We start from the raw sequence: 15,265 nt of genomic DNA, 5'->3' as shown, positions 1-15,265 counted from the left end.
AGTTGACCCATCGATATCAAGTGGACCAATCTGATTCATCTCCTTCCTTCTAGAGTTTATATAGGTAAAGAACTCTTTGCTGTTTTTCTTTGCATCCCTTGCCAAAGATTTCTCGTAATCTGCCTTCGCCTGCCTAACCTCCTTTGTAACTTGGTTACAGACCAGCTTATATCCATCAGAGGCTTCTGTGTCACGTGTTGATTTATATGTATCCCATGCATTTTCTTCTCTGCCATATGTCTCATTAGTTCATCTGACATCCATTTAGGCCTAAACCTTGAACAATATTTCTTAATTGGTATGTAAAGTCTAGTAGCTTCCAAGATAAGTTCTTTGAATACTTCCCATTTTGAATTTGCTGTTGGTAACATCATCAGTTGATCCCACTGTATAGAATTTAAATACTGTCTCAGACCATCGTAGTCGCCTTTACAAAAGCAATAACCCTTCTCTTTACCCCTGATGGTAGTTACCTCTTTGAGTAAATCCCACTTCAGCACACTGTGATCACTTCCACCTAGTGGTTCATTTATCTTCAGATTCTTAATGCATGAAGAATCACTACTGATAATCAAATCAAGAGTATTCCTCCCTCTAGTTTCCTCCCGAACATGCTGATGTAGAAAACAATCATCCAATAAATCCACAAAAGCCTTGCTAGTGTGTGAGTGACCAACCCACAAATTCCAGTCAGTATCTGGGAAATTAAAATCCCCGATTATAAGACTCTCTGATTTACTGGCCCACTCTATTTCCCTGTACAGTTTCTTATTATACTCATCAGAGTCATTAGGCCTGTAGCACACTCCTACTCTCAATTTTGATCTCCCAATGCTTATGTCACACTAAACTGACTCGACACTGCACTGTCCAGTGATGTTGACTCGCTTCACTTCCTTAAATTTTGTGTTTCTTAACTAATAGCATAACCCCTCCTCCCTTCCTATCCTGTCTATACTTTCTGTAGACATTGTACTCCCCAAATTCCAGTTTTGCATTCCTTATATCTGTGTGACACCATGTCTCTGTTATCCCAACGATATCCACCTTTGATGCTTTGAGCAATACCTCAGATTCATCAAATTTATTTACCAAACTCCTAGCATTGGTGTACATGCAAGTATACATGCACCTGTTATTTTTCTTAGCTATCATAACATAACCCATGTGTTTACTTGTACCGCAATGACTCCCAGCACTCTCTGAAATATCCTGCATCTTGTTTTCCAGGCTTCTGCTCATTCCAATAAAAGCAGTGCAAGAATCATTTTCACCTCTGCCAGTGGCTATGGTTAATCTATTAGTCCTTGTATCCCCCGAAGCTAGCAGTTTTCCGACCCACCTAACACTGCCTTGATAGCATCAGTAAATATTCTTGCACCCTTTCTATTTAAGTGTATCCCATCCCTGTAAAAGCTGTCCCTTCTGTTAACAAGCACAGACCAGGCTGAGAAAAATTCTACCCCTTGAGCCTTGCCCAATCTTTCCAGGGCCGAATTGATCAACAAGGCTCTCATCATATACTCTCTCCTATCATATCTGGGTAGAATTGCAGACACTTTCAAATTCAACACTAATTCACGGCTTTTTTTCAACAGTGACCTGTACTTGTTAAGTAATTCTGCCGGTCTCCTACTCTTAATGTCATTAGTGCCAATGTGTACAACATTATCATCATTTGTGCCCTTAAAAGATGATATCTGCTCTACAACATCATCAACCTTTGCCCCTGGCAGACATACCCTTTTTACAAAGCATGTTCCCCGTTTTCCTGACAATAGAGTCACCAACATCTACTAGTTCCTGTTCTTTAAGATTTGTCCTAAATAAATGGCTGCCCCGATTAATCGGTGAAATCCACTGTATATTCAATTCAATTCAATTTTTTATATATATATATATATATAGACAAATGTATATTTTCAGTGTATTTGGGTAGGGGTGTTGACCTGTCAAGTGTAATTACTATTGAAAAAATTGAGAATGCCTGAAGGTAAAAGAAGATTACCTGAAATTAAGATTAACATAAAAATGGTAACAACGATGTTATTAGGACCCACTAAAGCACAGTGGGTCCTAGGACTTTAACTACTTTAAACACTGAAATATATATATATATATATATATTGCATTGGTCTTTCTTTCTTTTTCTTTTCTTTTTGTTAGTTGTTGGCGCATCGGCTTCTGTGGCCATAATACACCTCCCAAAGGTTTTTGCATTTTACTCTGATCCAAGGCCGAGGCGCGATTCGGACCTGCGACCTTTGTGTTGCCAGGCAGGCACTTTACCCACCTGGCTAGCCCAGTCGGCATTGCATTGGTACTCAAGAAGGTAAGGTAGTTCTGAGGAGTGAGGAGAATGTAACAGCTATTATAGCTAAAAGTAAGAAAAAAAGATAAAACAGTACTTGGAATTCTCTTCCAATAATATAATAAGTTGGAAAATGGAAAAAATAGAAATTAGTAAAAATTTATGGTGTAAAAAAGAAGTGCAAATGTAATCAATTTTTTTTTTTTTTTTTTGCTTTGGTAAACAGGATTTGTAACATCCACCCCTTTAATAGGACCCTAGAAGAGTTAAGAAGGTAAAGTTAGAGATAATGGTATGGAAGTAAGATGATGAAATCAGAGATAATTAATAATTGTAAATGGAAGAAATGGGAGAGAAGAAACCCTGTGGCTTTCTCTTGTTCACATTGCATATTTTGAAAAGAATAATTTCCATTTTATTCCACATAGTGATTATCTCGCTTCTCAGTCGTTTTGTAGTCCTGCTGTTGGACTTTGCCATTAATGCTTCCAGTTGCATTCTTAATATTAGCATCTGTGTGAGCACAGGGCCATCTGGCAGGATGGGGTCTAGCAAGGGGTAAGAGTCCTGCTGTTTGGGAACTGCAATGTCAGCTTGAGTGTTTGTTACTTCTTCCTGTTCCTACTGCTCTGAGAAGTTATTCTTGATTTTCCTATCACTCTTTGGGACCACCAGTTTATTATTCTTTTTTCTTTGTCATGGGAGTTAGTTTAAGGTCGTCCCTATCTTCAGTCTGGTCAGCAATCCGTGTGGCTCCAGTCTCAGTTAGTAAGATTTTTGTCTCTTCTTGTCATTCTTCTGTTGAGTCCATGATTTACGGATTAACGGGAAGAGTTTGGATTATCGGGTTTAATTTCTGCTGTTCTTGTAGAGGTTGGAAATGTCGCTGCTTGATATACACCACAAGTCCATGGGTCCAGTAGTTCCAAAGCAATCCCTTTGCAAGGTTTTTGGCTATTCCCACCAGTCATGTGGGAGGGGGGGGGGGAATACCCAGGTGAAAGAGTTGTCCCAGAGACTTGGAACTGATTTCTCCAGGGATTTTGGGGGCGCTAAGAATGATGGCAGCAGTAAGGACAATGTAGACTCTCCAGGAAAAATTGGTCCTTAGCCATGCTAGGCCTGTGGTCGGGAGGGGGAAGAAATTCAAATTCTGTGGTATTTCTCTATAAATGCAATTTTATAGCGGGAATCTCTCTCACTTTCAGAATCACCTAGGGAATCTCTCTCACTTTCAGAATCACCTACATTGCATGTTGGCTCATGCCCCATGGCCCACACTCCATTATCAGCATGGCATGCTAGTAAGTACCACTTTGACCCAGTAATTTATTTTAATTCCATCTCATTCTTTCTTCTCATTTCTTTTCTTTCTATCTTCAAATATTATTTCCTTAGTTTTTTTCACTTTTACTAGGTGTTATTATTATTTCTTCTGCCTCTGTAGGGTCAGCCACAAGGTATATGTCAGCTATCATACTCTTTTCCCACTTTTATTCACTTCTTTATTTCAATAATTTACATTGCACTAAGTATATTTTGTGTTCGAAACAGAGACCTTTTGCTTAACTGTTGCATTTCCCTTAGTTTTGGTGGTTGACTCCTTAAAAAAACACCAAAATCATCATAATTGCAACAATAAGTAATTTCACATTGCTAATTTCATATTTTTCTTACAGATACTTTCTTGTAATTTTACTGTGGATCCAACAGATAGTTCTTTAGACTAAACTTTAACCCCACACTAATTGGCTCTATATATTTTATCTATATATACACAAGGTGTTTCAAAATTATGTGAACAAATGTAAGATCATATTCTACATCTAAAAATAAGAAAAAAGTTCCCTATAAACATTTATTACAAAAGTCTATTTCGAAGATATTAATCATTAATCATAAATTAGAATACCATGTAAAATAGTATCTGCAAAAGTGCGGACACGAACAGCATTTGTATCATTTCACTATATGAATATACAAGAATTGTTCCACAAGATATAAATAAGTGTAGAAATGGTTACAGTTTAGTATTCTTTCCTTGTGCTTAATATATTATACATTTTATTTATACTATAAAAATTATTTTATTATTTATTTTTAAGGAACTTATGGAAGAAAATCGTGTTCAAATAATTGTTATAAATCCAAAATCTATTACAATGGGACAGCTCTATGGTCAGTTTGATCCTGTGTCTCATGAGTGGTCTGATGGTATTCTGGCAGTAAGTTACAGAGCTTTTGCCCAGTCACAGGTAAATCTGTAAAGTTGCCTAAATTATTAAAATATTTATATAATTTTAGATTTTTAGGTGGACATATTTAGCATTGGCATTAGTAGAGGCATATGATGCAAGAAAGCAAGCTTATTCAGCATCAGCCAAAAAAAAAAAAAAAAAAAAAAACACACACCACTCCCATTTCACCCCTCCGTTCTTTCGAAATACCTGTCCAGTTGAGCTTTAAATTTGTTTAGGCTATCAACTTCAACAACAAGTGATGGAAGTCGGTTCCACCAACCAACCACCCGCTGGCCAAAGGCAAATTTCCGCACATCTATCCGACATCCGTCCTTCCTCAATTTGAATTTATGCCCTCTGAGGTGATTATTCTGAGCAAGATGAAGAATCCCATTGGCATTGAGCATGCTCAAACCATTCAAAGCCTTGTACACCTCTATCAGATCACCTCGCCGGTGCCTAGTCTCCAGACTCTGTAATTTGCAAAACTTAAGCCTTTCTTCGTAAGAGCAACCCTTTGTTCCATTCACTAATCTTGTTGCCCTTCTCTTTACCCGTTCCAGCAGCTCTACATCCTTCTTGAAATAGGCCTCCAGACCTGTATACAGTACTCAAGATGTGGCCTAACCATTGCCTTATACAAGGGAATAATCACCTCCTTATCCCTGCTAGAAACATTCCTGTATATCATTGACAAGACACCATGAGCTACTCTTGCAGCTCGTCTGCACAGCTCAGAGAACTTCATACCTGCCTGCACAATTACCCCCCAGGTCCTTTTCATTCTCCACCACTGTCAGTGTAGTACCACAGAATTGATACGTTGCTCTGGGGTTACTGGTTCCCATATGTAGTACTTTACATTTGTCAATGTTAAACTTCATTTGCCACCTCTCAGCCCATCTATTCAACCTTTCCAGATCCTGTTGCAGCAGCATAGCATCAGTAGTGTCCTTAACAACCCTGCCAACCTTTGTATCATCTGCAAACTTGGACATTAAACTTGATATCCCATCATCAATATCATTCATAAACACTGAAATAACAACAGACCCAACACTGAACCCTGAGGAACTCCACTAATAACATTAGTCCACGTTGAGCAGTGTCCATTGATTACCACTCTCTGTCTTCTACCACTCAACCATCCCCTTATCCATAGCAGCAATTTGCCTCCAATGCCACACTGCTCCAATTTGTGCAGCAGTCTTCCATGTGCAACAGTATCAAAAGCCTTTCTAAGATCCAAATATATAATATCAAAGTTATTCCCTGCATCCAGTTCTTTTGTGACTACATCATAGTATCCAATCAAATTGGTCAGGCAAGACCTGCCCTTAACAAAACCATGCTGCGTCTGAGCTATAACTGAATTCTTGTCTAGATGATCCTGCAGTGCTTCTTTAACCAGTGCCTCCATTAATTTACCTGGAACAGAAGTTAAACTAACAGGTCTATAATTACTTGTGTCAGCCTTTGATCCTCCGTTGTGAATTGGGGTTACATTTGCACATCTCCAGTCTATGGGTACCTCCCCTGAGTCCAAAGAAGCTCTCATAATTATGGCTAGGGGTTTGCTTACTTCCTTTGCTGCCTCCTTTAATATAACTGGATAGATCCCATCCACCCCGGGTGCCTTTTTTATGTTTATCCTCAACAATTTCTCCTCCACTTTCCTCTCAGTTATTACAAAATCATCTAGCTCACTGCCAATGTTTACTTTATCTATGTCATTCTCTTTCCTGAATAACTCCTCATGCGTGAATGTAGATGCAAAATACCCGTTTAGATTGTTAGCCACCTGAGCAGGATCCTCAACTGTTGAACCATCAATATCCAGTGGACCAATCTGATTCATTCCTTTCCTTCTTGAGTTTAAATATGTAAAGAACTCTTTTCTGTTTTTCTTTGCATCCTTTGCCAAGGATTTTTCGTAGTCTGCCTTTGCCTGCCTAATCTCCTTTGTGACTTGGTTACAGACCAACTTATATCTATCATAGGCTTCAATGTCACCCATTAATATGTTAAGGTATTGATGAAACAGTGCAGTAGTTGGTAATATAACAGATAAAACAAGTCAAATTAAATTTGAATGGAAGTCCATTATGTGATTAGCATTAGTAGAGGCATATAATGCAAGAAAGCAAGCTTATGCAGCATCAGCCAAAAAAAAAAAAAAAATAAATAAATAAATAAACCTTCCCATTTCACCCCTCCATTCATTCCAAATGCATGTCCAGCTCAGCCTTAAATTTATTTAGGCTATCAATTTCCACAACAAAAGATGGAAGTCTGTTCCACCAACCAACCTCCCGCTGACTAAAGGCAAACTTAAGCACATCTATTCTATAACTGTCTTTCCTCAATTTGATGCATCAGTATTAAGTGTAAAATTATGGGTAAAGCATGCCATTTATGAAATATGCAGATTTAGCTTATGCTGACTTGTATATTTCAAAAATGGGGTCTTATGTTGCTAATGAGTATTTTAAAGAGTTCTGGTACTATTGCATAAGTCACATATTGCACCTGGAGAGCAGTGTGTGACTTCTGAAAGGTTTGTAGGGGAGTAACTGCTGATGCTATGCAAATCTCAAATTTTCCCTGCCATGGACTATTGTTTCCACTCTGGGGCAATAATCCCAAAATCCCTCTCTAAACTTTCAAACCCACACAAACTCACTCACCTCTCTGTTACAAGACAATTTATGCTGCATGCCCTTTCTACAGGCAATGTTCTTATGAATTGGCATCTGCAATTTTACCTGTTTCTTATAATCCATTCAGCAAAAAATGCCATGCCAATTATTTAGCATCCATTCACAGTTTAATTCTAGAATTATCAAATTAACTTTTTATCTTCCTGATTTATTGCTTCTGCTTTGTCCTTTGGAACATCTTTCCTTCTTTCCTTATGTATTTCCTGAAAATTATAATTTACAGAAATTCAATCACAACACAAGCAAGTATTTTCTATTCTTCTAACTCTACACATAGTAGCAGAGTAATTACAGGTTCCAGTACCCTTTTTTTTTTTTTTTTTTTTTTTTTTTTTTTTGAGATCACCTTGTGGGGAAAAGGAGCTGTACTGGTCTTATTTTGTCATATAATCCAGTTAATTTCATTAAATCAGCACTGGTTGTTGTTATTTGGTTTTTAGGAGCATTAGCAACTAAGGCCATATTGCTCCGGGGATATGCGGTGGTCATTCCCTGACCTTTCCACATCCTCTGTATTTGGTGGTCACGGGCTCGAACCCCGGTCTAATTAAGAAGCATGTGCTATGCACTGCTGCTTCTGCCCACCTGGCTACGGAGGCGCCAAATCAGCACTGGTGGGATTTTCACTAACAATAAATTTCACATGATAAGAAACAAAATTATCAGCAAGAAATTGCAGATCCCTCAATTCATTGATTGCGATCAAAATTCACTACAACAAATTCTTTTTGAGGGAATTTGTTGTAGTGAGTTATTGTGGATTTCTGTTGGAGGGGTGTTTGTGTCATGCTGTCAGCGGCACCAATGTTGGAGGGGACATTTGTCTGTCATGTCATGAGTCCAGTGTTACAGGGTTCTCTGGGCCTCTGTGTAGCTTAATGTATTGGTCTATTGGTAACATAGGACAATAATCTCGTATATCCTGAATATTTTAAAAGGGGGATCACCCCACCAATAAAATATCGCGATTTGGATTAGTGTTGTGTTTACATTAGAGACTTCAGTTATGCACATTGGCTTAAGATCCCTGATGCTCCAAAAACCTATCTTGATTCTACAACTGGTTTTTCTCTGGTGTAAATGAAGAGTTAGCAGAAAGAGACAATTATTTCAAACAAAACGTTTATTATAGCAGACTAATAAAACAAATATACATCACACTTTCCATCCGAGAAGATTTAACAGATTAAATATATGAGCATTTTAATATAACGTATGCAACATTTATGAGAATAAAACAACATAGTAATTAGTTATAGTGGTCACTTGCTTGAGCCCATATTATAGTAATTTCACCTAGGTAGCCAATGTTCAAAATTGAGAGTAGGAGTGTCCTATAGGCCTAATGACTCTGATGAGTATAATAAGATACTGTACAGGGAAATAGAATGGGCCAGTTTCACATAGGTAGCCAATGTTCAAAATTGAGAGTAGGAGTGTGAAATGGGAGTTTTTTTTTTTTTTTCTCCCCTGGTGATGCTGCATAAGCTTGCTTTCTTGCATCATATGCCTCTACTAATGCTAATGCTAACCAATAAGGGTTACTTCCAGAGCAATAAATCATTTCCATTGTAACAGTTCATATGTTGGTACATGTCAATTCCTGAAGTAAAATTCAAGAATTGATATTAGCTGTTCTTCAGTTGGACATCAGGTTAATATATGTACAGTATGAACCAAAGTCATGATAAGTTGATGAATGTTTTTGTTATAATCAAGTTGAACAATTTCTCTAATTATTATTGCTTGAATACACAGCTCTTATAATGTTTATTTCTTTGTGAATAGGCCTGGTAGAGCCAATGAGAGAGAGCAAGCTTTCCATGAAAGCCTACTCTTCAGTTTAAGGCACATCATTTATTTATTTCCCAAGAAAAATTTGTTATCTCCCCCCCACTTCCTGTATTGCATAATTTTTGAATATTTGAAATTTGTGAAAATCTGAAAATCCCTTTTGTGTTAATAAAATTCTGTTTTTTTTTGTTTTTTGAATCACTATATTAATATATTGAAGTTTGAATGCTTCAGTTATGCTTTCTCATAATCTTATTTCATGTTTCTTTTTTGCAAGTAACCAAACAAGTTTGTGATTACTAATTATCACTAATGCATAATTCATCAATGCACATTGCCACTTTTTTTCAATGGGGAAACTATAAGTGATATAGGATTTTGTTTTTCTTTTTGTTTGGCAAATTCAGAAAAAGTCTGTTTCCTTGCATCATTTAGCCATTATAATACTAATAATTATTTCATTATCTGCTTGAAAAATTTCCGTTATTTTTTGATGAAAGCCAGAATCATGAAATCTACCTGTTGCTCTTCAGCCAATAAGTAAATTTAGGCATACAGTAAAAAGAATGAGAAGTGAGCATTTTAATTAAAGCTGAAGAACTTTATAGCCCTTTCTCTTTCTTACAACTTTATAATGAACAGAATGAGGTACTACTTAAAAGTATGAGAATGGACACACAATAATGTTACTAGTAATGGTACAAATTTTCCAACCAGGTGATGACAGGGTATACTTTTCAGTAGTTTTTCCACTGTATGCCAGTCTGTGTTGCAGTAGTTACCTATGTACTGTGGAGCCGTTGAGTTTTAGTTATATGTACAAAGTGCTTTATAATTTTTTGAAATCAGTGAAAATCACAGAGTTTGCATGATTTTGTTTTAAGTTTGGAACATATGACATGTTATGAACAGTATTTGGAAAAGATACTTTATCAAAAGTGAAAACATTCAGATTATTTTTCAAGATTCAAAAACCACTTGTACTAACCTGTAAGTCTGGAAATTTCTGGCCAGTAACCAAATGTCTTTGAACTCCCCCCCCCCTTTACTTTTTGGATCTTGCTCCCTGTAACTTTGTTTCCAAAGATGAAATTAAAGTTCAAAGGAAAGAGATTTGTAAAATGATGTAATTATTACTTCCATGCCAGGAAAAATAATGGAGTCAATAGTTAAAGAAGTAATGCAAGATCATCTTGATAAAAGTGGTGCTATGAGGCATTTGCAGCTTGGATTTGTTAAAAGGAGATCGTGACTGGTCAATCATGATTAGTTACTGGCTGCTCTGAGTAATGGACCTGAATGCAAAGAATAATTTTGAGATCATTTATTGCTTATGGATTTTTTTTTTTTTTAATACCATACTTAAAATGATAATACTAACTGTTAACATAATCAGCACACATTCTGAAATATCTTTCAATAAAGTCAGATTTTCAAAAATATTTTATTGCCAAATGAAAGATGAGTAATTATTGTTAATAAATAAAAGAAAATAAAAGGTTAATTTAAAAATGAGAATTAGTAATACCTTTATGTACAGTGCTTGATTTTTAGTTTAGTTTGGTTATTAGTAACATCTTTTCCAATGTGTTACTTTATAAACTTCTTAAAAGACAGTATTTTCAATGTAGATTTTTATTGATGGAGGTCTGAGTCTGCCTTGTCTATGATATTTGTAAATGAAGTCGATCACAGCTGTAGTGGTCAGTTTTAAAGTGTGTTTAACATCCCCCCCCCCCTTTACAGGTAGTATTCAACTACTTATAGTTTATTTGACAGTTGGAATGTTCTTAGTTCTAACAGTCAGCTGATTGTTTGCCTATGTTACAGCATAGTGTAAATACTTAACATTTTATCTGGCTGTAATTTAAAATTTATTCATTGGAACTAAGCCTGTACAAACCACCATGAAAATATGTTTAAGAAAATTCAAAAATCATTAATATGTTGGTCATTATTAGCTAGAGATTGAGAGAGGAAAAGGGATAATGTGCCACCTCACTGAAGATTAAAAAATAATAATAATGGGTGGTACTAAGTGGGGCTCTGCTGTAGTCACTTTTCCTCTTCAAGAGCATCTTGTGGGATGCATGATGACTCTTCCTATGACTAACACCAGCCCCTTTCAAAATCAGCCATGTAGTAGGCAATGGCATACCACCACATTATTTGATGCCACAGAGATCATAACAAAACGAAGTCATCCCATCCTTCCACCTACAACTAGGTGGAAGGATGGGATTAGTGAACTTTTGGGCATGACGTTTTGCAATGCCACTCATATAGCATATGATCAATGCAGTTGGAGGATTTTGTTGGTGGCCACAACAGCTCCTCAGGGAACTATGTGACTGGAAGAAGAAGAAGAAGAAGAAGAAGAAGTTTAACATCCAGTGCTTAGCTAATTTATTCAGTAAATTCTCTTCCCACTGACAATTTTTTTTATTTATTTATATCATTAATAGTTAAGAGGAAAAAAGATCTATATCTAGATTTGATTACATTGATTTGCGACTCAATGAAAATTCCTTCTTTCAGTTATGCATCTGTTAAATTGAAAAACACTTCCCTTAGGTAGCAGAATCCTATAGACTGGTGATTAATCCAATTACCTTAAGATCCCCACAGACATTCCAAGCAAAGCCATGGTACTTTATTACACTAATGATCTGGGAAAAATTTCATGTGTTTCTTTCAATTCAACAGTGTGAAGTAGAGAAACTGATGGGAATGCATTTCTCTTGTGCTTTTGAACTTAATTTCAAGGAATCAATAAATATATGCTATTCATTAGGATTGTATTCAATTCCCAGTTTGTTCAGAAGACCACTAATATCTTTACAGAAACATATATTTTCTCTTATAATGAAATATTTGGAAAACACTGACATTTTCAGTATACTGTAATTTTAGTTCCTGCTTCAGTAACTTCCACTGTTACATATCATAGAATGGAAGTGGGGGTTATTCTGTCTGCTATTTAGATAAGTTCAAATAATGAACTAAGCCATTCAGCTCGTCTTGCTTAATTAAATGCCATGTGTTATAATTTTCTGGTTGGTAGTCCAAATCTGTTGAAGTGGATGGTCCAGCAAAGTCAGCAAATACAAGAATCCTCACTATTCATCACTAATTTCTTTACCCCCATGATTTTGGGGATTGGTATTGGCAGGTCTTCATTGTATGGAAGAGGCTTTATTGCACATGATATGTTGCTATATTTGATGTTGCGCTTGCTTTTTTCTGGACATCACTGATACTTTTGCAATTCAGAAATAGCAGTTGTCAATGTGGTTGCACAGTTCTTACCACAACATATGAACAGCAAAAGGCATACTTTTAATTTTCCCAGTTAGTCACGTCCTCAGATTTGTGACAGCCGACCGGGCTAGCCGGGTGGGTAAAGTGCCTGCCTGGCAACCCAAAGGTCGCGGGTTCGATTCCTGCCTCGGGCTTGGATCAAAGTACTGCAAAAACCTTGGGAGGTGCATTATGGCCACAGAAGCCTATAAGCCAACAACTACCAAAAAAAAAAAAAAAAAAATTTGTGATGCAGATAATACAGCATATATGTGGAGCCCAAGTTTTGTTCTGCTCACTATTCTTTCAACCTTTTCTTCCTCTGAGTTTTTGTTGTAAACCATACACACACATAGCAGAAATTGTCAGGGTGATCCAGATGCTCCCTTTGCTTCTGCTTAAACATTTTAACAATACAATGAAAAACACAGAAGAAAGAAACAATATGCATTAGATATATAGATAAACTGTATATGTACTCACGCTATAACTTCTCTTTCCATTACTGAAAGAGAAGTGGGAGAAGACAAACAGTGTTGAACATGTTATCCTCCTCAACGTTACTGCTATCTGTGAGCACATTCATATTATGGGTGAATACAAAAACCTGTATATACAGGGTGTCTCAAAAATATTGGTATAAACATTTAGGGGAGGTAGGTAACATCTAAAGGAATGTGAATCGCATAGGAACCCATAACCGGAAACGTCACAGGAAAGTAGTAGCAGAGGCACAAGAAGCACAAATGACACAAGACAGTAATTATTGGCAAACATTTATTTGACATAATATTGACAATGGAGTATGAGATGGATGCATTTCATGATGTTACAACAGATGCTCAAAGGTTCCACCATGGGACACGATGCATGTGCGACACCGATGCAGCATGGATTGGCGGACACGGTCGAACACACCTGGAGTTTCTTTGACAGTAGCAGCAGCGCAGACAAGTCTCGCCATGAGATCCATTTCCGTCTCCACAGGCGATTCATACACGATAGATTTGAGGGCCCCCCTCAAGAAATCAAGGCTCGATAAATCAGGTAAGCATGGGGGCCAGGCAACAGGTCCACCACGGCCAATCCATCAACGCCCAAAATGCCTGTTCAAATGGTCACGAACACACCTTCCATAATGGGCAGGTGTCCCATCATGTTGAAACCAAATGTTGTGTCTCACATTTGCTGGAACATTGTCAAGTAACCCTGGTAGAACTTGTTCAAGAAAGAGCCGATATTTAGCGGAGTTCATGCAGGATGGTAACAGGTATGGGCCAACTAAGCAGTCACCGACCATACCTGCCCACACATTTATTGCGAAGCGATGTTGTGCTGCATGGGGGTGCACACCGTGTGGGTTGTCGTGAGCCCACACACATGAGCATTATGCTGATTGAATAAGCCTCATCCATGACCAAAACATAGGCTGGAAAATTCAAGTCTTGAACACTTTCTTAGAGAAACCACTGTGCAAAAGTCATACGTGCAGGATGAACTTGGGGGAGCAGTAACTGAACCCTTTGGAGATGAAAGGGGTGTAAGGAATTGTCGTTCCAGACACGTTATATACTGCAACAAGACACTCATAAGGCAGAGGCAACGGCACGTGTGCTGGTAGTAGGATTATTCTGGACGGCATTCAACACACTTTCTTCCATGGCAGGAGTTTGTGTCGAATGTCGTCTGCCCGCACTACTCCTGTTACCTCTAAATGACCCATAATCGCACAAATTTTGATGCACACGCACAAACAAACGGTGGTCCGGTACATGTCTGTCTGGGAAGCGGTCTCTATAAATTCGTTGAGCGGCTCGTCCATTATCCTCTGCTAATCCATACACTAGGTGCATGTCTGCCAGCTCACAGTTCGTATATCGATGCATGCTCTTCGTGTGGCGACTACTGCTTGAATGAGTAAAGCAGAAATTTTTCCTCTTGCGAACTGATGAACAGCGCCATGTATCAACTTACGGTGATGTTTCTGGTTATGGGTTCCTATGCGATTCACATTCCTTTAGATGTTACCTATCTCCCCTAAATGTTTGTACCAATATTTTTGAGACACCCTGTATAGAAATTGTGATGTGATGCAAAATTTTAAGAATAATTTTTGAAATTTGTGCATAAAAATTGACTGCTGATATGTTAGTGAAGGTAAAAATCATGTTCATTAGTGTTAGAAATAGATAAATGAAACAGATTTTAAGTTTTCTTTCTTTCTTTTTTTTTGCCTAGTGAGCAAGCTTGCTTTCTTGCATAATTTTGCCATGAAGATGGACTTAAACTATAATGTTATGAACTTTTGTCAAATACCAAACTTGAATAAGCAAATGCTGAACTATTGAGTGTTTCTGCAAGCAGCATTTCAGTCGCCTTTCCATTAGGCATATTGCTTTCCTTATTGATGTAATTCTATAATATTTTTGTTATATAAAAGTTATAGATGAATTTGGCAGTGCCATTATTTTCTTAGTATTAGGCATGTTGTGATCACAGAATGCATTTTAAAATTTTCTGTATCTGATGTCTGTATAATCAAGTTTGCTTGTTGTGCTGTTAAATAATTGCTCTGAAAGTTTATTAGTATTTAGGTTAAGTACAAAATGCTATACTACTAATTGATTTTTACTAATGTTATATTTTGGTATGTTTTTTAAATTCTCTCTCTCTCTCTCTCTCTGTCTACTTTTAGACACCTGATCGAAAGTGGCTGATATTTGATGGTCCTGTTGATGCTATTTGGATTGAAAATATGAACACTGTTTTGGATGACAACAAGAAGCTCTGCCTGATGAGTGGAGAAATTATTCAATTAGCTCCAACAACAAATCTTATGTTTGAACCAATGGATCTTGAAGCTGCATCACCAGCAACAGTTAGCACACTTTTCCCCCTTT

General features: G+C 37.2%; 1 protein-coding gene across 1 annotated transcript in view; it reads left to right on the top strand.

Moving 5' to 3' along the window:
• Positions 1-15,265, top strand: part of Dhc36C (Dynein heavy chain at 36C) — a 592,122-nt gene that overhangs the window by 127,731 nt on the left and 449,126 nt on the right. The window contains exons 18-19 of the mRNA XM_090380456.1: positions 4,417-4,566; positions 15,061-15,243. Coding sequence (XP_090236582.1) covers positions 4,417-4,566; positions 15,061-15,243 — 333 coding nt within the window. The remainder of the gene's footprint in view (positions 1-4,416; positions 4,567-15,060; positions 15,244-15,265) is intronic.

Source organism: Mastigoproctus giganteus, chromosome 8, assembly GCF_048544385.1.
Source record: "Mastigoproctus giganteus isolate SK-2022 chromosome 8, ASM4854438v1, whole genome shotgun sequence".
NCBI lineage: Eukaryota > Metazoa > Arthropoda > Arachnida > Uropygi > Thelyphonidae > Mastigoproctus > Mastigoproctus giganteus.
The sequence above is the reverse complement of the archived record's forward strand: the minus strand, read 5'-3'. Positions and strand labels throughout refer to the sequence as shown.